This window comes from Episyrphus balteatus, chromosome 4 (genome assembly GCF_945859705.1).
Source record: "Episyrphus balteatus chromosome 4, idEpiBalt1.1, whole genome shotgun sequence".
Lineage (NCBI taxonomy): Eukaryota > Metazoa > Arthropoda > Insecta > Diptera > Syrphidae > Episyrphus > Episyrphus balteatus.
In genome coordinates this window covers 7,172,489-7,196,439 of record NC_079137.1, presented here as the reverse complement: position 1 = coordinate 7,196,439, position 23,951 = coordinate 7,172,489, and the positions used below count along the sequence as shown (strand labels likewise).

The window sequence follows — 23,951 nt, the reverse complement described above, 5'->3', positions numbered from 1 at the left end:
AATAAAAACACTTGAGGCAAATTCCAATTGAATGTGATGATGGATATATTTTTTTTTATATCATCACAAATACTTCTCGTGTGTAAAGTCGAATCGGAGTTTTTGAACTTGACGAAAAGATTAATTAGCCAATTAGAGAATCTAATGGAATTTTTATTTCATTCAAAGGTTATAATATAAGACTCTTTAAAAGTTTTTTTTTTATAAAGCAGGCAAATTGATTACTTTGTATGCCAAAATAGGTTGTCATTAAGAACTTTGTTATTTTTTGAGTATTTTTGGATTAAATTGGTTTTACTGATATTGAAACCCATACAAAACATACAAAACCTACAAAACATACAAAACATACAAAACATAGAAAATATACAAAATATACAAAAGAAACAAAACATACAAAACACATAAAACATACAAAACATACAAAACAAACAAAACATACAAAACATAGAAAACATACAAAATATACAAAACATCCAAAACATACAAAACATACAAAACACACAAAACACACAAAACATACAAAACATACAAAACAAACAAAAGAAACAAAACATACAAAATATACAAAACATACAAAACAAACAAAACATACAAAACATAGAAAATATACTAAATATACAAAAGAAACAAAACATACAAAACACATAAAACATACAAAACATACAAAAGATACAAAACATACAAAACAAACAAAACATACAAAACATAGAAAACATACAAAATATACAAAACATCCAAAACATACAAAACATACAAAACACACAAAACACACAAAACATACAAAACATACAAAACAAACAAAAGAAACAAAACATACAAAATATACAAAACATACAAAACAAACAAAACATACAAAACATAGAAAATATACAAAAGAAACAAAACATACAAAACACATAAAACATACAAAACATAAAAAAAAAAAAAAACATACAAAACATAGAAAACATGCAAAATATACAAAACATACGAAACACACAAAACACAAAACATACAAAATATACAAAAGAAACAAAACATACAAAACATATAAAACATACAAAACATACAAAACATACAAAACAAACAAAACATACAAAACATACAAAACAAACAAAACATACAAAACATACTAAACATACAAAACAAACAAAACATACAAAACATAGAAAAGATACAAAATATACAAAAAAAAAAAAACAAAACATACAAAAAAACACATAAAACATACAAAACATACGAAACACACAAAACACACAAAACATACAAAACACACAAAACATACAAAACATAAAAAACAAACAAAACATACAAAACAAACAAAACATACAAAACATACAAAACAAACAAAACATACAAAACAAACAAAACATACAAAACATACAAAACAAACAGAACATACAAAACATACAAAACATCCAAAACACACAAAACATACAAAACATACAAAACATACAAAACATACAAAACATACAAAACATACAAAACATACAAAACATACAAAACATACAAAACATACAAAACATACAAAACATACAAAACATCCAAAACATACAAAACATCCAAAACATACAAAACACATAAAACATACAAAACAAACAAAACATGCTAAACATTCAAAATATATTAAATATACAAAACATACAAAACATTCATTGCATTCAAAACATACAAAAACAAGAAGAAACATAAAAAAACATTCAAAAACATACAAAACAGGGACCAAACACAAAACAGACAAAATATAAAGAAATACAAAACACACAAAACATAGGGGAAAGTGGCCTAAAATGGCACCCCAAGGTAAAATGGCCCCCTGGCTAGAAATCGTAGAATCGAAAATAATTAGAAAGTTTTATAAACGCGATTCTTTAGTTTATCTTACAAAACCAACATATACGAAATTTCAGCAACTTCAAGCCATTATTTGAAATTTGACAGGTCAAACTGTCTCTATCCACCTCAAAAAGTACACTCGTTATAATTTTGTGAAATTTTTTTTGCAAAAAAAAAGTATAAAAAACATTGTATTTTGGAAAAAGAAGTTAATGTATGTACGCATGAAGTATTTCTTATTAATTTACTAAAATAAGTTGGTTTAAAACGATTTTAAATTTTTTGGTGTAAAAATTAAATTGAAAAAACTCAAAATGGGCAAAATGGCCTACCTAGTGCTCGGGTAAAATGGCATACCAATTTCACATGCCATTTTAAATTTTTTTCACATTTTCATTTTTTAAAGTATAAATAGTTGCTATTTATGAACGATGTACAGAGAGGAAGTCCTGGACCGAGGAAAGCCCTTGATTCCGTCAAAAAAACCTGGAAAAAAGCATCCAAAACATTCAAAGTTGCAAAAACTACAAAAACTAGACGAGCAACCAACATGAACTGGGTTTTAAATGACTGGATGAAAGATCTGGGGGGATTAAGCACCACTTGTTCCAAGAAAATGAAAAAGGAACCCTTTGACTCAATTTCGCATTTAAAATAACGTATGTTTGGACAGTGTGCCATTTTACCCGGGTAAATTTGATCAGTGAAATTTGTGGACGTCTTGAAAATTAAAAAAATTAAATACTTTTTGGAACTTTTTTAACTCGCTAATAAAAAAAATGTGAGAGTAATATATTAAACTTTGAAAAGTATATAGCATTTAAGTTTGAATGCTACTGTTTTTCGAGATATAGGACATTTTCCTTAGGGGGGCCATTTTAGGCCACCTTCCCCTACAAAACACAGAACAAATTTAAGATTTTAATAAACAAAACATGCAGGAACATGAATTAAATATTTTTTATTAAAACTCAAAACTTTCTTCAAACACAAAAAAAAAATATAAAACCACACCTTGGCCAAAAACCGGACATCAAAAAACAAAAAATAATCTCTCTTACCACCTTGAACCTTGACATTGCCAATATCTATCTCTATGACTAAATTACAAGATTAATCAATAAATAATTTATACAAATTAAATAAAAAAAAAAACCTATCCATTACTATCATATGATAATTAACATGAATTTCCCATTTCTCTTTGCAGTTACATTACCCCATCCAACCAGCATCACATCACAACAACTGGTGGCAATAGCCTAGTCTACCCAACAGCGACAGGCCAAGTGTTTCGCCTTCATCCTGCGTCAGCAACGATTTCCGGTACCGGAATAACACAACACCACCAATCGAATTTCAATTCAAATGGAGGATCGTCGTCGTTGTCTTTGTCGTCGTCAGCATTATCGTCTGCTGTTTCTAATGCAACAAATGGCAATGGCAATGGAATCAGCAATAGCAATAGCAATAGCATTGGTAATAGCAACAATAACCATCATCATGGGAGCAGTAATGGTAGTAATAGTAGCAGTAGTGGTAGTGGTGGTGGCGGAGGCTTTTCACAGAAGCTGCGTGTTTTAGCCGCTTCGGCTGGCTTAATGTCTCTCAAGCCACGACAGCCATTGAAACCGGTGATTAAGACACGAGGATCACCGGGACCAGAGTTTCCCAAGAAAGTAACATTCAGTGCGTTTGCAACTGTGCAAGTTGTTTAAAGAGAGATAGAGAAAGAGGACTACGAACGACGATGATTTTGGTCTTAGTTGAAAAATATTCAAACAAAACAAAAAAATAAAAGACCTTTTCGTGCGGTTTTTTGTTTTTTTTTTTGCAAAATGCCACGCATTGACTTTTAGGATAGTTTTCTCTTTAAGAAATAACTTCACGTCATGTGTTATTATTGTTGACCTGCGGGTTAGTAGTAGTCTATCCTCCCTCCCCCTTGGAAAAAAATAAACATAATGCCAATTGCCCGGAAGCAATTAAATGCCATTGCTGAAGGAGTTTCACTTATAGCTCCCTCAACCCAACCCCAATTTAGACTAGAAAACACTTTTTTTGCTTTAATACAAAAAATAAAGAAAGAAAGAAAAGAAAAAAAGCAACAAGAAAAAACAAAACCTAACTCAAGACTTGCTTTCTATATTCGGAGAAAAATATTAAAAGCAATTTGTCGTCATGTGGCCACTTTCAGAGAAGGAAATCATGGTATTCGTAAACGGAACTAAAAAGGAACTAAACGGAATGTTATTTGTGTGATTATAGGAGTGTTTTGCAGTTTTTTTTTGATTTTTAGACAACTGTCAAAACTGACAGATTATTAAAGTTTGACGTTTAGCAACTGAAGAAAATTAAGAAGTCCTAACATAAAAGACTTATATAAGGCTTTATAGAAGCTTAATTCATGTTTATAAAACGTTTTTTGCATAGGGAATAAACTTGGATATGATTTCTCAGCTAAAAGTCAAAGAACCCGTGCAAGTTTTTAAAAGCAAGTCACAATACTTAGAACTTACAAGTTCTATGCAAGTTGCTATGTGCATTTTAAAGTTTTCCTTTAGACATTCAAAAAACTGCTATACTTTATGGCAAGTACAGTGCAAGTTTTGAAGCCAATAGAGAAGTTAGAAGATAAGCAAGTTATTTGACAGTTTCTATCAAAACAAGAATTGTTCGAAAATTTTAACTTGCTAATAAACTTGCATGCAATTTTTCAAGCCAGACAGATGCAAACAAAGAAGTAAGTAACTTGAAACAAAAAAAATTATTCGTTTACTACAAACATTTTAATTTGTTAGCAAGTTGTCATACAAGTGAGCTGTCTCTGTCAAAGACACAAATAATAAAAATTTGACAGAAAGAAGACATATACATACTTTCCAGAGTTTGGAATGTGTTTTGCACTAATGATAACGTCAAAATAAGTTGTTTGGAGAATTGCAATGTGTACAGAGCTTTTTTCACCCCAAATGTTACAGAAACAAATGTCAAAACAACTGTGAAAACAAATGTCAAAACAACTGTCAAAACAAATGTCAAAAAATTTCATTGTTTTAATTTTTCACGTCCAAATATGAAGAAACGTCATTTACGAATGTCATGATTTTCCTATAGATTTTGTGTCTGACCATTTTGTTAGAAAAAGGAACGAATTGCAGCTTAGGCCTGGTGTACACCACACATAATATGAAAAACGAAATGCGAATCACATTATTTCTATTACACATACATATACATAAAAAAAATAAACTGAAGAAGTTTGTAAGAATTTGACAGACATCAACATTTCACTGAATTTTTGACATCATAAAAAGGTGGAAGGTAAAAACAGTAAAATTGAGTAAACGTCACTCAAATGTCATCTTTATGAACGGATATTTTTTTTCATGCCAACTGTTGCCTAGAGTTAAAACGAAAAATAAAAAAAATATCTTAAGAAAGTTATGTTTTATTATTTTAATTTTTACTGTTCGCTTGTATAGTCATTAGGTTAGTTTATGTTTTCTTTTTTTTAAATATACATGATATTTTATTATTTTTTTTTTTTTTCATTTTATGTTTTTTTTTTCCAAATTCTGTTTTTATAAAATGTACCTAGTAAAAGTCTGCCTTAATTTAGTCGCTAAATGTAATTAAATATACCTATATATAAAAATATATTACTTACATAATGTTTTATGTTTATTCTTAAATTTTTTTTTTAATCTTTTGTTGCTCTATCTTTGTTTTTTTTAATTTTTGTTTTTCTTCTTTTTGTTTGTAAATAGCCAATTCAAGTTAAAAAATAAGAACAAGCAACAAAAGTAAAAAAAACTAATTAAAAAAAATATATATAAAATAAAATTATATATAATAATATTAACAAAAAAAAAAAATATTTTACATGTATATTACTTGTATATTAAAAATTATATTGCCATTGTGCAATAAAAAATATCTACCTACACAAATAAATATATATTAAACAATCAAAATTGTTGTCTGCATAATTTTTTTAATCGGAAAGATTTAATCCAAATTTAAAAGGCTTCAAGTAAGTATGAAAATTCTTTGAATTTATATCTGAAAAAGATTTTGCTCAAAATAGCTCAAATTATGTACATAAACAGAAACAGAACAAATGTGTTAGGACCTTAATATAAAATATATACACAAAACGACGAAATACCTGAAATTTAATTCTGGGTGAAGATTCATAGCCAAATAGCCAATAACATGATTGAACCGCAGTTGAACCACAGCTTATTGACCGAAATCGGTAAATTAAGAACTTTAATCAGGGCTGCATCACGTCTGTATAATTTGCCCTTAGGCATCCAAGTCGCAATACAATCTAACTTTTCTACCAAGACATTAATGACCAGTTGTACAAATGTGCTTTAACCTTGGTTTAAGTTCTTCTTCTAAGCTCATTGATTTCGGCGAATTAGCTGTGGTTGAAATCTAATTATAGCATCAGCCTGACAGCTTTTTTTATGTAGGGTATTAAATTTAAAACCGAGCTAAACCTCAGCTAAACCAACGAATTCAAAAGATAAATGTTAGTCAGCCATGCTATTGGAATTTGCATGTTGGCTTGCAAGTTTTGAAAACAGTAAAGGTGAGAAATAAATTAATCTATAGCTTCTATTATTTTATCAGTTGGGACCTCTACTAATAAAAAAGTAAAATTGAATGTTTTAAGATCCCATAATTACCTTCGTGCATAATTTAATTTCACAATTTCAGTTCTTACTTCATTAGGTTAAGTTTTGGGACCTTGTATGCTTAACAGATAGAAGGCATCTTGATGCTTTGGGGTCTTGTTTATTTTTTAATAAGGACCTAACTCCATATGTTAAATTTTTGGGACCTTATTTATTTTTTTTTCATCTGGAAAATAAGATAGGTACCACTCTTTAAATTTTTGGCTTTCTAACATTAGTTTGTAAAAATTGGGGTCTTGTCTCATTTTGAAATATAAGTAGTCAATATGAAAAGGCCCCACAATTACTTTTGAGACTTACATAAATTTTTATCGAACAAAAGTTAGTACCTTCTTTTAATGGTCCAAATGATCCAAATACATTTTTAATATCGCATAAGAATTTTCCTCATATAAGTAATCAAAAGAATAAGGACCTCATCAATTTTTTAAAAGAATGATTAGAGACTTTACTTCATTTGTCATAATTTTAGGACCTTATTGAATTTAATTAATTTGGGGGCATTATTCTGTACAAAGTGTAGCCAGAGAATACAAGACTTAATGAATGTTCGGGTTTTTTTTTAGAAAAACATTTGAGACCTCATAACCAAAACTTAAGTTTTGGACCTTATTGAATTTTTTTTTCAAATTGGGGCCATTACTTCTAACAAATTGTAGCTTGGGCACTTATTTTTTCCAATTTGTTTGTCTTTTAGTGGGTCTTTAATTAGGTCCTAAAATAAGTTGCAATTGGAGCTTTTTGCAAGCGTGTGCTTAGTACTACAAATCAGTTTTAACATTTTTGACCAGGCGATCTTTTAAAGACACATGTGACTTCAACCCAACTTACAATTCTGTTTCTATAAAGCTTTACAGATGCTACTGTTGTTTCTGAAAGGTTTTATAGGCGCAAAAATTTGTGTTGAAGAGTGAACTTCGAGTAAAGTAAATATGCCATTTTTTTCAAACTTTTAACAGTTGCTTGTTCAAAGGTATACCTGCGTTCGTTAAGTAATCATGTTTCATCATTAAACAAATTAGTTAAAAGAAAGAAAAACCATAAATCCAGTCACGCCCATATACAGTGTGTGTATCACTCCTATAATAACTTACATTGTATTAGCCTACCCACTAAGTAAACTTATAAAAATGACCCGCACAATAGCTCAGAGATCTAACTACACAAGTCCAAAAGTTAAACGTAACAAATGGTTTGTTTGGATGTCCGCGATATTTAACCTTCTTCAAGTAATTTTCAGACTCACAGTGGGTTACTCAACCCGCCCCCCTTTTCGCCTCCTTCTCATTTCCAATTTTCTTTTCATTAAGTATTTCCATTTTATTTTGATTTTGTCAATAATTGGCCGGTTGAGTTGGTCTGTACGGTAGTGGTGCAATGTTGAAGAGGCTTACAAATAAATCGCTTTGCCATATCGGCCCCTGCGACCGACAACTACGACGACGTATCGACTACTTGACTCTGGCAGACGGGAGACGTCGTCCATGCCAAAACCTCATTTATTTAATGAATCCCAAGATAAGACACTCTTGCGCCAAATGCTCAAGGCATGTGCTGGCTGATGGTGCGGTAGTAAGAAATGGTGCAGTGTAGTAGACTCTGTGCGGCGGCGGCATCGGCACTCCGTTCAAACCCCAAAACCCGCAATGTGTGGCTGCGGCTGAGATGCGGACTGTGGAGGCGATTTTCTTAAATGGAAAATCCATTTCACTTTTTATATTAATCTTCACCTGCCAGAAGGATGACTTTTCGTTTTCTACTGCGCGTTAGCGTTACTATACCACACCGCCACCAACCAGCCCCAGCCACCATCACCGTGTCGTTCGGTCGGTCGCTAGTGCAGGTCTCCGGTCCTGGTCTGGTCTTTGCCGGTTTTTCTTTAAACTTATTTTTTTTTTAATTTTCGAAGGAGGGGAAGGCTGGGCTGTCTGTCGCTGGCATAAAACATATATTATCGAGGAGTCGATGTCGTCTCACATATGTTGACTCCACTCATATATGTTGCGGAAACCGGTATAATATTGAGAGGAGAATATTATTATAGATGGGACATGTGCGTGAGGAATTTACACCGCTCGAAGCGAAAATCGCGCGCGATGATGGCCTGAGATGACGAGAGAAAAGTGCACTTTCGGTTTTTATGCGGAGAAAATTTTTCGTGGCATCGCGATAATAATTTTTTGGATTTGCCGCAGCTTTTAGTTTTTTTGTTTTTTGTTTATTTTACATTTTAGGCCAAGTAGTATAAGACGCTGTAACCTGACTGGCTTCGAGATATAGAAATGAAAAGTGGTGACATTTTTGCGAAGAAAATCCAATCGAATGGGGGAAAATTTATATTCATCGTAAAAAGATGAGGGGGGAAGTGTGAGGTTTTTACAAATTCAATGTTTGTATTTTTTTTTTTTTTTGTGAAAGAGGATGTTTACATTGAACCATAAACGGAAGTTGATCTCTGATGAGGTTCGGGGGAAATTTTAAACCTTGGCTTAACCTTCGCTAAACCAACGAATCTAGAAATTACAGAATGACACCATACAAGAGTTTTAGATCAAGCATTTGGGTAAAACAATACGTAAGGTCAGTTTCAGAACCGGCAATCATTTTCTTTCCCAAAAAACAATAGTGGACGAAAACTGAACGAAAAGCCTGGTACTCGCCATGTAAAGTGTTCGTATTCGCCTGAAATAACAGATGCAAAAAGTAGTGAATGTCAGAAGAGAACGAAATATATCGCCAAAAACGTAACGCATTCATAATTTTTCTTAACTGAACGAAAACTGAACGAAAAGTCTAGATTCAACCAAATGCAAAGAGAAGATAAAAAAAAAATTTGTTTCAGTTCATCTTATGAGTAACGCACCCATAATTACCTCAAGTGAAAGAAAAGTCTTTACTCATCCTGTAAGGATTCATTTTACTCTTCAACTCTACACAGTCTACACTCATCAAATGGAATGAAGTTTTGTATGTAAATATGAAGACAATCCATTGAATTTAAGACATCCGTGATAATTCCAAAAATGAACCAAGCATTTATCTCCCTTCTGTCAAATGGAAAGAGTGAATGACACAAGCAGCTGTCAGTTTTGTATCCGTGAAGTGCAATAGTACACCCACTTCACGACCGAAAACGAAACTGAACGAAAATGAGCAATCTGCTTTTCTCATTTTATTTTAGTTGAGTTCTAAGCCAGACAGACCTCTCCGTTTGACTGTCAGACATTAGCGCGTGTCCAGAAGTGTGATCGAATCCCAACGGGTTTGTTGGATATGCCTTTTTTTTACAGCAGGTAAAATTAATAAATCAAGAAGTGAACTCCTTTTGAAAGTTTTTTCGATGTAACAAAATTTCGTTAAGAAAGTAGCTTAAAGCCAGAACTATAATTGGCGGATGGAGTCGGAAGCTACTGTCAATTGTTGTTGTTTTCCATAAGTTTTCATCCGACGAGTGCGCTCGCAACCGCACTCGACGGATGAAAACTTATGGAAAACAACAACAATTGACAGTAGCTTCCGACTCCATCCGCCAATTATAGTTCTGACTTAACGGTTTATCATCAACTATAAGCAATTAAATATCTCAAAATGTTTCCTCCATTAACCATCACTGTCAATAAACAAAAATGTTGCTTCCAATTTAGGCCGTTCGGGCGTTGTTTTCTTAATTTAGAAGTCGGAAGATTGTAAACAGAGTGTAAACTTCGGTATATCTATAACTTTGACATTTCATTGCAGTAACTTTCTGTATCTGTGTTTCTTAATGACAGAAACTAGTAAACTAGGTTTCTATTAAAAAATAAAACCTTTATTTATTCCCAATCAGCATTACGTTGCACTGCCATACCAACGTACAATGCATTCACAGCGTACCACTTTTCATTTACTCATTTACAAGTAGGTACCCATGGAGCTAGTGTACCTATATCATTGGCAAATTCCCATGCAAAGATACAAAATGTGTCTAAAACATATTTGGAATTCCTTATACGCGTTATAATATGCAGAAACTCCATCCTTGGATTAGCGTCTTACGAGCTTAAGAGTTTTTATCTTAAAAAACAAAAAAGAAAAGACACTAACCAAGTATCCCTCTGGGTTTATTCTATATAGTCTGGCAGGAGGTTAGTAGGTATTTTATAAACGTGTTCCAGCAATTTGTTTTTTGTAATGACAAACGAGAGAGCCTAGACATCGCCGGCACCAAAACAATTATGCCTTTCGATATAGGTATCTACTGCTGCTTACCATACAGCGAAAAATCATCGCCATTCGCTGAACGAAAGGGAAATTAAAAATATCCTTTAAGCAATTGGTCATCCTCGTCCACATCATCAAAAGGCAACAAAAAGGTTTTTAAACATTCTTTTAGGTGCATTTTGGTGTTGTTGGCACGAAGATATGCACCATAGCGGCGGCATTTTATTTTAAGGAGTCAAGTAATTAGCCGTATATCTATAGAATGGTTAGTGGAGTATTATAGGAGACAATGTCTTCTATAAGCATAGTAATGACAATTTTTTTTAACTCTTTTTCAATCGGTTTTGCAAAAAAGGATTTATATATAGGTAAAGTGACTGAGATTGGTATGTTATGCTAAGTTGAATATATGTATACAAAGGATGTTTGGAAAATATTTGAAAATATTCACAGTGAATTCCAATATAATTGTCAATCTTACTACAACTGTAAGCAAATGATTTATTGAAAACCGTCAGAGAGAATATCTATTTAATGTCAACAGTTTGAATCCAGAACAGATCAATGTAAATACCCCTTAAATTTGAACTTTAGACATTTTAGGTTAAGCTATTATTGGGCTTTTAAGCCAGACGTCAGTTTCAAAAATGAAAAAAAAAATTGAAAAAAAAAATTTTTGACAGTTCAATTCTGAGGAAGATTTCAAGGCGCATCGAATTTCGAATGTAAAAGAAAGTTGTGAAGTTTTGGAAAATCAAAACCCAAACACGATCGAATTGGTTAAAAATACTTTATTTATGTTGTTTAACACGTCACAGCACGGAAAACTATTAATTTTATTATTTTTATAAGAGAAATTTACTCGACCGCCTTTTTGCAATGAAAATTGCATTTATTTTGTTTTCCTCAGAATTGCTTCAATTTGATTGGTTGGTTTTATCTTGTTCTTCTTGAATGAACTGTCAAATTAGAAAGGAAAAAGACAAAGACAGATTTCTTAAAAGCCCAATTTGACAGTGACATCCAGTGGCAGTTCTAGCTTGGTGAAAAGTTGAAAAAAAAAAAATTGAATGATAGTACAAAAATCTAGTACTTTCATGAACTGAACGTATAGTGTAAACAAACCTTAAATTTGAAGCTTTGACATTTAAGGTTGAGCTATCATTTGACAGTGACATCCAGTGGCAGTTCTAGGTTAGTAAAAAAAAAAAAAAAACAAACAAAATCTAGTACTGCCATGAAGACACTTCATATGCATCCTATTACATTTACTACAATTGCGTATTGCATATTCGCATGAAAATAAAAATATGTACTATATCAGTCGGAGGGATAATGATGGATACATTTCTGAATTTGTAAACGTCAGAAGTGACATCCAATATACTACTTTTTTGTCTAAGCAGACAGATGCAGATGAAAAATTTGAACTAATCACTAGCGCTCTTGGAGTTTTTATATAAAACTGTTAGGTATATTTTGAAGTTAGTTACCTACTGCTTCTTTAGGACTTCTTTTAGAAGCCTGCGATAGAAAACACTATGCAAAGCTGGGACGAACTGTTATATTTCACTCTTATTTTTTTTAGCCCAGTTTGAACACATCACTAAAATGTCATCCAAACTGTTATAATCCTACCATAAGTCTATATTTCTTCTACCAATTTGCGAAATAGTACCCTGTTTGCTATTCTACTCGTAATATAACAACTAATTTCCTATAAATCAATTAAGGTGATGGCCACACTATGGACAGGCGCTTGCGATCATCGCAAGAGATGACAAGTGAAAGTACATGCATTTATTTAAGAAGCAAATAGAAAATCACTACCATATATACATTATTTATTTTATTTTCTATCTATCCCTATATAGACCAACAATATAAACGAAGGAGAAGAAAATAGTAAACAAAATAAGAAAAATTGTCAAACAAACTAGAAAGTAACGATCAATTCGTAAAAAAAAGAAATGTCATTTCATATCTCTCTTTACGATCTGACATTTCTTCTTCCTCCCAAAAGTCAGGAAATTCACCACGCCAAACTATATACGAAATCAAATCACAAACAAATAAAAAAAATAAGAACTTAAGCGTAATGGTCAATTATTGTTATGCTAGTTTGGCCTGATTACCACTTGCTTTACGCACTATAGCATCACTTTCCATTGGTACGTGTTGTAAGAAATAAAAAATAAATAAAATATACAAGATACGCTCTATGTGAGATGATGATGGTGTGTCCACTGACGTTTGTATCAAGTGTTTATGTCTGCGTATAGAAAAAAATAAAACGCAACCAGCTATAAAAGCGTATAAGAAAGACACACACGTTGGTGACCAGTCTTAGTCACACGAGACTAATTAAAAAAATATACAACAAAAAAAAGACCAGGTGATCAATAAAAGTGATATTTTCGCATAATGTGCATGAAGTAAGTCCGTTCAGGCGTTTACACATTCTAAAGAGAGACAACCACGACTGGGTGAAGTGGTATCAATTTCAACTGGTTCCACACAAATGTTGAACGACGACGAACTTTTTCCCTTGCTTTACGTTGCTTGAGAGAGCATTCACATTCACTGGGTGGCGGTATTGGCAGCTTCTCCTCGAGTGTAGTGACCAGACACCTGGTCGAGTGTAGTGACCAGACACCTAGTGCACTAATGGCGATTAATCACTTTTACTGAAGAGATTAGCTGCTTATATTAATTGGTTGTTAGCTTTACGCATGATTCGCTTCTCTTTGAATGGGGTTAAATAGTTCAACTTTAAATAGGAGACAGGTTCCATCAGTGAGTGGATCTTGTGGATTGCCCTCAAAAGAGCTTTAAGGAACTCTTTTAAAAAAACGAATTAAAAAATAAGAATGACAGTTTGTAGATTTATTTTGTATTCAGTTTTATAACAAATGTCAAACGTAAGTTCTGTCAAACTTATCGTTGTCAAACCTGCAAAAGGCGTGCTGATATTCAGGTTCCTAAAGATGTTGTAGGAATTAGCTCAGATGACACTAATCCACACGCTTTTGTTTGACGCAAACGTCAAACGTTATACCTGTCAAACTTGTTGTCTCGCGGTGAAAAGACGATCGAAGCATCTTGAGTAGTGAAAAATCTGGGATTTTGCTCAGTTGTTATATTTTGCGCTAAAGTTATATTTCCATAACAGATCCGGAAAGACATTACTTCACACCATTATTCTTGTGTTTCCAACCTAAACACCTAATTCTTTGGTTGCAGTCTTCACATAAATATCATTTTATTCTAGTTCTTCTGACTACGGATATTGAATGAAATTAAATCAAGCTCAAATTTACTATCATCTTCATTGAGAATCTAGGGTTCAAGAACAAACAAGCAAATACCATTTCATTCATTCCATATTATGCATCACACTTTCAATCCTAATTGTGCAACACAAAGTTATTCTACCCAGACCTGACTCACGTTCACGTTGAAGTTTATTTTTTTCTCTCTGTTTATCTCAAACTATGTATCGCTGGGAAAATAGACGATGGGAACAAAGCAGAAAAACAAGTTAAAAAAAACACACAATTGCCTGATGCGGGAGTTGGATTAAAATAAAAAAAGCAAACAAACAATTTGAAGCATTCATCAAAATCGGAGTGCAAATTCTACTTCGTCACGAAAGATAACAATTCACTGGAGTAACACTCGGAAAATATACATCATACCTTCTTTTTTCCAACTTCCAGTACTGGGTCACTTGTAAGATTAATGCAAGTACCTGTTGTACATGAAGACAGGGCTGTATTTGCTGTCAAAAGGAAATAGGAAAATATCAACTGTCAAATTGGGCTAACCTGTACACATTTTTGGCCCAGTTTCCATTGAAATGTGATCTGACCGTTGTTCTGTAAGTTATACTTTTTCTTTGGGTAGTGCCTATAACGCCTTATTTGATATGTAACAACATTTACTGTCAAATTGAGCTCACCCATATGAAATTTGAAAATGTTCAAAATTCACTTTAAAAGAAATGTAGAAATGAGTATTAATTTCTACACTCTTGAACTCTGTTCTAAATTCAGTCGCTTTCAATTGAGCAACTGTCAAATTGGGCTAACCCACATAAAATTTAAAGTTTGTCCACCTTGAGGTTGGGAATCTAGAGAAATAGATACCCATTATACGTTTCCTAGGATAGCCCATCTACTCTTTGAGATGTGTTCACCTAAGTGCCATGTTTCCAACTGATCAACTGTCAAATTGAGCTAATCTTAAAACTGAGCAACTGTCAAATTGAGCTAATCTTCTTAAATGTGCAATGAGCTAGTAGTGGATTTGTCTTTCTTGTTTTGAGTAAGTTTTTCAATTATTTTTTTTTGCATCAGTCCCTTAGCTTTAATGTTTCAAGCTGTCAAATTGAGCAACTATGATATCCCACTTCTGATGTAGGTATTTACCTTGTTAAAGGCTCTATTTCTGTAAATACAGCCTTGAAAATAGTGTTGTGTTCCACAACATCATCACACGGAAGGTGAATAACATCTCGTTCTCTTCTAACACCTTTCTCTTCTTCTCGTGCCAAACTAATATATCTTTTTCTGTGATGGTTCGTGTGTCGGCTGTGGCATGAATTGTATTCTTATTTTTTTTTTTTATTTTTATTTTTATTTTTTTATTAATCACTTCATAATGGTGATGGCGAAAAGAAAGCATGAGAAATTATTGTCATGTTTATTAACAAATAATAAATTGTTCCCCTTTACCCTTGGTCTACCCTCTAAAATCTATAAACTTAATACATAGCTCGTAACACCTCGGGAGAATTATATGCAGATACACTTTATTGACATTCGAGCAATTGGCTTGCAACTTGCAACTCTCTAGAGCTAGATCATATTGAGGATAGAGAGAGACTAGAGCAAAAAGCACCTGAGCGGCAACTTATTCGTTGGTTGGTGCAACCATTGTAGGTGATTTATGTGATTGCGCGCCGAACATCGATCGAAGGAAACGTGCCGCGCAGACATATTGAATTGATGATTTATTATGTTTGCGCGTTTGATCTTCATCTTTTATCGTGTCGTCGTGGTCGTCGTCGTCGATCGCCAGGCCGATCGTCGTCATCGTCATTTTCTCTAGATTGTTGTTGTTATTGTCGTCGTTGGTTGTTTAATCGTGAGGTTTCTATTATCGTCATCAACAGCGGCGGCGCGGCGGCGGCAAGCATCCATCGCATATAGTGTGGATAGATTTGATTATGGACATTTGTTCTCCTCAGTGGGATACAGATCGTTTTATAAGAATGCAGAACAAATTAGTTCGTTGGGAGCTATTTAATTGATCGTTTAATTCGAGTTAACCTCTTTTATAATTTCAATGGTGATGAATCAATATATGAATGACGTTTTAATTCGAAATATGGGCATCTGATTGTGGAATGTAAATTCTGAGTCTACAAGCATGACAATTGTAGTAAGGTTGTCAAAATTTACCGTTAGGAATTGGTTTGAAGTTTAATCTCTCATTAAAAATGGCGGAATTTGGAAGTTTACAATCTATACGTCAGAATAAAGGTATTAACTTACGTGTTAAATACATAGATTAAAGTGTCAATTAGAAATGTCAAAAATATTATTGAAAATGACATTTTAATGCCAAATTTCAAATCTGTAAGAAGTGCCCACTTGCTTAAGAATTTCGCATATTAACACATTTAAGTAAAGAATTCGAGAGTAATGAAGGAACTCCAATAAAAGTTTTAAGAAAAATTTAAAAGAATTACGCACTTTAACCACAATAACAATTTCAACTTGAGTGACATTGACAGCAAAATGTCAAAAAAAAAACACTTCTTTTGAAAAAAAAAAAATACTTTACGCTTTTATAACAAGACTTATTTTAACACTTTATCCTTCACAAAAATATGTTGGCAACATTCCTCTCAGCTCTGCAATAAAATCTGGATTCAAATACATCTGGATTTGAGCTTCCTTCGAAGATATTAAGTCTTCTGTTTGCACATTTCCACCTTTTGACATAATGGCACAGATCAGTGGAACAAGAGTGACAGCCAACCAAAGTTCTGTAAAGAAAACAAAAATATAACCACATTTGTCATTAATGGAGAACACCTCCAAAGGTAAGACTACAAAATTCGGAGAGACTTATGCTCTTCTACTACTTTACGAGAAGTTCCAAATTTACCAAATTCCTTGCATTTAATCATATCCGAATATAAATCCTCCAACGTTGGCAACTTTCCTGTATATTTGACATTTCTCAAAGTGTCAATGAATATCGAAAAATAATATCGAATCATTTGGTCACGATGATTTTGTCGCAAATCCGCATCGAATAGCATTTGTATGCTGCAAAATATGTCAATCACAGCTGGCCCATAACAAGATATTTGCATGTCAACCTAATATTAGGGCAATCTTTGTTTTAAATGGTAACTATCAAGTAACGAAAAAAAAGAAACCCACCAACATAACATCTTCAACTTTGTTATTCTCATCAAACTTAAACATGACATTTCGATTATGTAAATCACCATGATTCAACACCATTATCAAACAATTTCCATCACTCATATTGCCATTAAAAATATCATTACATTTAGAAATTAATGAAGGTTCGATATTTCGAAGTCTTTCATTATATTTTTCGAACTCTTCAATTTTCGAAATTGCTTCTATAAGTAATTTAAACCCTTCGGTAATGAATTCTGGTTGTTCGTTTTTCGGACGACTAAGAAGACCTTCTTTATATTTCTTAGCTGAAATGTCACCTTCTGTTGTTAATAGTTTATAACTGGCTGCATGCCATTTAGCAATTTTCGAAAGACAAAGTTTAACTTCATCAGCATTGAGATATCGATCTCGAATGCAAGTGTAGCCCAAGGCAACGAGATCTTCGAAAACAATAACTTTATGAGGTTCCAGAGAGTGATAGAGAATTCTGAAATATGTTTAGGTTTAATTTTGGTTAACTGAGAACTTCTAAAACTTACTTTGAGCCAAACTGTACATTATCTCCATTATTTCGAAGAACATTTTCGAGTTTCGGAATTTCTTCCGCGTACATACCTATTTCAGTTTCGAAATATAACATTTGATCTAAAACCTCTTTTTTGAAACCTTCTTCTTCGGGAATTGTTTTAAGAATCATTGATATCGATTCAGAAGTGATGGATGGTGACTTATAAGTTGCAACAACACGAAACATAATACTGGCAAAATGATCACCTTTTTCAGTTCCTGGAGAGATTTTCAAATTCTCTATCTAAAAATGAATTGGATTTATACAAATTTTTCGAGGTTATGTGGAATTTTTTTTTTCTTCTTACCACGATTGTATTATTACTTTTATATTTTCTTAAAACCATTTCAATGAAATCTCTGTCTAACCAACTTGGAGGAACAAGTTCGTCTTCATTATATTGTTCCATTTTCGAAATCGAAAAAACGTTTGTTAAAATGTTTGATATGTTTTATTTGTGAATGTTACTCATACGCCTGAGTGTACTTCAAAAATAATGTAATTTTAGTACTTTACTAATTTCTATGCAATTTTTTTCTTTTTGGTGAGGTGGCAACACTATTACTTGTAAATTAGCATTGTGACAAGATCACTTTTTCCAAGAATTGGCGCATTTGCAAACACAAAGCAGAATTAGCAAAATACTTGCACACTTATTGTAAGTAGATAAATTTAATGATTTTGAAAATGACATACGATGTGGTAGCTTAACAAAATAATAAACTGCAATTCAATAAATAACAACAAATATAAACAAAAATTATTTGCGACAAGTCAAAAAAAACGCCGCGAATAAATAAGGTATCTTCTTTCTGTTGTGTTACGCACACAAAACAAATGAGCACTGACAGCGTCTGAGCTTACAAAGCTCGTGGATAAAATTATAAATAAATATAATCAGTATTGCCACAAGACTTAAAAACTCAAGCGTGTTCATAATAATTTAAAGACCCCGAACATGTTGTATGGAAAAAGTGCTTTCAGTCAGATTTGATGAAACTTTTAATTTAATTTTAATACAGTAAAATAAGGAGAAAAAAGGGGTAAATCTCGGAATGAATGTTAGTAGAAATTTTTTTTGCTCAATATCTTCCTTTTGCCATTCCATAACATATCTCAAAAGTCTAGAAAAATCTCATGTCCGCTTGTCGCGATTTCAAGGTCAAATCGCGAAATGGAGATTTTCAAAATTAACAAAAATAGGCTATGGTATTATATACACATATGATACGTATAAAAAATCTAAAATAAAGACAATCTGACTTCTCTGGAAAAAGTTATACCTATTTTTCATCTGTCAACTCATATTATTATAACAGTTGCATTGCAAACTTACTGCCGAAAAACCCTTAAAAGTTATGGTAGATGAACCAAATTTTGCATGAAGATTTAAGAATCCATCATTATTAAAAATCAAAACAATCCATTACGAAAAATATATATACCTACGAAATAATGGTATTTTTTTATGGAGGGGCAAATTTTAGGATATGCACTAAAGAAGATTCTTGTTCATCTTAGGAATAAGTGCTAATAGGCTTATTTTTTCATTTTAATCTTTGTTTGGATATTCTTTAACTACTCTCAAAAATCTAAAAAAATCTCATGTCCGCAAGTCCTAATTTTCTTGGTTTGAAGATAAGGTGCAGATTTAAAAAAATTGAAAAACTACACTTCAGATATTGGTGTCAGATCAACATGAATAAGGTCCATTACTTTTCAGGGATGGTCAGGTTGACTTGTTTGTGAGTTTCGTTGTAATAAGTGTTAAAAAATACCTTTAAATCATGTCGCTTATGTTGGTATACATATAAAAATTTAAACTTTTCTTATTAATTTTTTAAAATCTGCACCTTATTTTCAAACCAAGAAAATTAGGACTTGCGGACATGAGGTTTTTTTAAATTTTTGAGGGTAGTTAAAGAATATCCAAACAAAGATTAAAATGAAAAAATTAGCCTATTAGCACTTTTTCCTAAGATGAACAAGAATCTTTCTTTAGTGCATATCCTAAAATTTGCCCCTCCATAAAAAAATACCATTATTTCGTAGCTATATATATTTTTCGTAATGGATTGTTTTGATTTTTAATAATGATGGATTCTTAAATCTTCATGCAAAATTTGGTTTATCTACCATAACTTTTAAGGGTTTTTTGGCAGTAAGTTTGCAACTGTTATAATAATATGAGTTGACAGATGAAAAACAGGTATAACTTTTTCCAGAGACGTCAGATTGTCTTGATTTTAGATTTTTTGGAATAAGCATTAAAAAATACCTTGAAATCATGTATCATATGTGTATATAATACCATAGCCTATTTTTGCTAATTTTGAAAATCGCCATTTCGCGATTTGACCTTGAAATCGCGACAAGCGGACATGAGATTTTTCTAGACTTTTGAGATATGTTATAGAATGGCAAAAGGAAGATATTGAGCAAAAAAAAATTCTACTAACATTCATTCCGAGGTTAAACCCTTATTTGACTGGATTATTTATATTCTAAGCGGGCCTCAACAGTATTGAAAGTAAAATTTATTTTTTGGTGACGATGTAACAAAAAATAAATATATAGGTAATGTTTTTAACAGTTTTTGTGTAGGTATGTGAGTTTGTACATATGTTCTCTCATAACTTCTAAAGTACTATTCATAAATTGACAAATTAAGTATATTTAGAAACGTCTTATTTGCCAGCTGGTTATAGGCTATGTAGCAAAACAGTTTGTTGGGAGTTGAGCCCTTCTTTTGGATTGTCAAAGCAACCCAGTTTCTGATGAGGGTAAAATCTATTTCTCTTCAAACGAAAGTCTAACATTACTCAATTAAACATAAACTTCTAAGTCAGCTATTACATGAAGCCTCAAGAGGCTTGACTCTTTTTTCGAATTTTCTTTTGATAATCATTCTGTGAGGCGCGTACTATTACACGATGCCTCTTGAGTCAAAGACTCAAATTTGACATTTCTCTTTTGATTTAAGTATTGTTGTTGTTGTATTGCACCAAGAAGGAAAAAAAAAATGAAAGGGAATGTTGAAAAAAGAAAGAATGGAAAAAGAAACGTCAAAAAAGAGTCTCAGAATTTTGGCCCACGACTCTCCGGTCGGATAACTTTTTGTTTTATCTTCTTTCTCTTTTGCACTCATTAGTATTTAAAAGAGGCGCGCCTCTTGAGGCTTCATGTAATAGCTGACTTACTGTTATAGCAATCCAAAACAATTTTTTTTTTAAATTGGTATCATCCCAATAAGGAAATCTTCAACATGAAATCTTAACATCAACTTTTAACTTTCATTCATCAAACCAAACGTCAATAATGGTGATGTCCATTTATTATCTTTCAAACAAACAAGAAAACAAACCCAAATAGAAAATTTCTTCACTTCCATAATTACAAATAAATATTTATAAATTGAGAGTATAAACATGATAGATTGTGTATTGACATTTTCATTTCAACTTGTTGTTCGAAGTTGTATCAAATAGTTTTACTACCTTTATATGAGATCTCAATTTTGTAGTTATGGTTAATTCTTTTGTTTTGAAGATAATACTAATAAAATTTTTAGAAATTTCCACCAGCCGATTTTAAACAACTGATTTTTGAAAATCAAACTTAAATTTTGCTGTAAAAATCATAAAATACGTTTTTGTTTAATTTTAATAGAATGACTACTTTAAGAAAAAAAACACATTAACACTTAAAAACAAAATTTTAAGTAAATCCATTAAACCGTTTTGAAACAATCGATTTTTGGAAAAAAAAAAATTTTTCAAAAAAAATGTATTTTTTTTTTTTAATAAAAAAAATATTTCCATTAAGCCGTTTTGAAACAATCGATTTGTGAAAAAAGTACATTTTTTTCAATAAAAAAATATATATTTTTAATAAAAACTAAACTTGAAAAAATCACAAATTTCATTTTTGTTTGATTTTAATATAATGACTACTTTATCACTTCGATTTTGAAAAAAAAAACAACTAATTTACACTTAAAAAAGAAAATTTCAAGTAAATCCGTAGCCATTATCATCTTACCACTGCCCTCCTGCTTCTTCGTTGTTACCAAATTCTTGGAATGGAATTGAATGGAAAAACAACAGCAAACAAACCATTCGCAATGCAATGGAATTTTTGAATCCATAAAAAGTCTTTTAAACTTCAAAGTCCCCCCACATTCTTTGTCGATAAAAGCTATTTAAGTTTCCGATCCGAAGTTGAATTCTTCATTCAACTTAAAACTGCTTGCTTAACTCAAGCTCACTATTATACTGGTGCACCGCCCGCATTGGAATGAAATAAATCCAAACTGAATCTTAAGATCGATTGGCTGGACATGTTGTCAATAAATTGACCAAAATTAGCAAGACCACATGTGTGGAATTACACTCTCTGCATTAGTTGTTTTTCTTCGAATGAAAGTAAGTCAATGATTTTAAAATAGATGTTGCTGGATGCTTACTTTAATAGTTTTCTGAATTATATTTACTTGTCAAATTGTGGACATATATGAAGAATGAAATGGAAAATTTCACTATTTACTGTGGACACAAATTGGGCGCCACTTACAGTTCATGACTAAGATTCTGTGGGGTCTATTTGGTTTGTGTTGAATAAACCGAAATATTACTATACTTTGTCAGATATGTTGGAAAATGCAGAAAAAACGTTTTTGAAATGAGAAAATGTAAAAAAATAAGATATTTTTTGAGGTTATAGTAATTACAAGAACGGTTTTTCTACTGTCAAAACCTTTCTGTCAAATCTTTTCAATATTTTTGGTTCGGGATATCTATCTTTCAATCTCCTTTATTGTAATAAAGCCAAACAAAGAACTTAGAAAAATTAAATCCAAGTAAATGTGAGGGATTAACATTTTTTTTTTTTTAAGAATTCCAAAACTGAATCTTTGTATAAGGAGATTGCGTTCAAACCAGCATATCTTTTGTCATTTTGACTAATTAAACTGACATTATGTCATGTCAATCACCTCACTGCGTTAACTACCTACCATCTACCAAAAACATAAAAAAAAAATAAATAAAGCATTATAAAAGAACAAACCATTAGTAGCGAGTCAACAAGATGCCAAATTAAATAGCCATTTTGTACAAAAATAACTTTTAAGCCACGCGATCTACTGCTGATGATGATGGTGGTGTACATATCACCATCAAGCATATCAACATTTTCAACAAAACGCCAGTTGCGTGTTATATCCACTAAGATGGCTACTTTATAGCTACTTACTTATACTACACACAAAACAAACTGCTGTCATGTTGTTGTCACGCTAAACTCTTTTAATTAGCTAAAATCTGATGTTTTCTTCTTTGTCAAAAAAGTGTTTTTAGTGTGTCGTCCAAGTCTTCATGCGTTGTGTTGTTGTTGCAAAAGAGACAAGGCGACAACGACCATTGGCGACAGATTGCTTGATCTCAATTTCCAAAATCGATTTCAATTAGTTAGCGTGGAATTTGACCAAATGTGGTAAAAAATGGTGGTAATGTCAACCAAACAAGAAGAGTCTTTAAAGTAGATAATGAATGTAAGCGTTTGCGAATGGATCAGAGTGAATTTTGAAATGTTTGAAATAAGTTTGGCACGATGTTTTTAGCTAAATGTAGTTGATATTTTTATATCCACTCTCATTTGTGATGCATGTTATGTGCCCCAAGAGGATTATTGGTTGTAAACGAATGCAGTGCAATAAAATTGACGACATTGGGATAACTTTACAGTGAGAAATGCTAGGAATCTAAGTGCAACTTATGCCATTATGCCGGAAGGTACATATTTTGGATGTTGTGACAGAAAGCTTTTTGTAGAAGGACATTCATTCACCAAATTTGCCATATTCAAAAACCCTGATACTTGCTGTGGAATCGCTGAAAGTACCTACTACTCATCAAACAACCTAAAGAAAGTAGACTTCTGAGCATCTGAAATCTGATATGTAGTTCCACCTCTTTTTGATATGACCTATAGTCAATTGAAAAAAAAATTAACCGTATCGCTTATTTTCTCTCAGCATTGTACGATGGTTAAAAGGGGTAAATAAAGGATGAAATGCCATGTTCCAGGGTCGTTAACATTATCATATTATGAAGAGTAGAATTTTTCGAAAAAAAAAAAAAACAATTTATCTTTTAAGCTTATTTCGTTCAAATGAAATTTAAGGTCAAAGTTAATCTTACCACTTTTTTT

At 32.1% G+C, this 23,951-nt stretch overlaps 2 protein-coding genes across 2 annotated transcripts in view; one reads left to right on the top strand and one right to left on the bottom strand.

Annotated features, from left to right (window-relative positions):
- LOC129918191 (uncharacterized) overlaps nt 1-4,197 on the top strand; it is a 97,622-nt gene extending 93,425 nt beyond the window's left edge. The window contains exon 2 of the mRNA XM_055998580.1: nt 3,029-4,197. Within this exon, the coding sequence (XP_055854555.1) occupies nt 3,029-3,536 (508 nt within the window). The 3' untranslated portion in view covers nt 3,537-4,197. The remainder of the gene's footprint in view (nt 1-3,028) is intronic.
- A 12,409-nt stretch (nt 4,198-16,606) lies between these two features.
- On the bottom strand, nt 16,607-18,159 carry LOC129918046 (uncharacterized). The gene is made up of 5 exons (XM_055998362.1): nt 18,049-18,159; nt 17,713-17,984; nt 17,186-17,660; nt 16,905-17,121; nt 16,607-16,782 (listed from the first exon to the last, which is right to left on the bottom strand). Exons 1-5 carry the CDS (start codon nt 18,148-18,150, stop codon nt 16,607-16,609), a joined length of 1,242 nt encoding a protein of 413 aa, XP_055854337.1. The 5' UTR covers nt 18,151-18,159.
- Between the last annotated feature and the right edge of the window lie 5,792 nt (nt 18,160-23,951).

Excerpts from the sequence above, each read along its gene's own strand:
- LOC129918046 (XM_055998362.1), bottom strand. The coding sequence starts at position 18,150 with ATGGAACAATATAATGAAGACGAACTTGTTCCTCCAAGTTGGTTAGAC. Across the intron at positions 17,661-17,712 it reads AATGTACAGTTTGGCTCAAA|AATTCTCTATCACTCTCTGG; the intron begins GTAAGTTTTAGA and ends AACATATTTCAG. Across the intron at positions 17,122-17,185 it reads AAGTTGAAGATGTTATGTTG|GTTGACATGCAAATATCTTG; the intron begins GTGGGTTTCTTT and ends CCCTAATATTAG.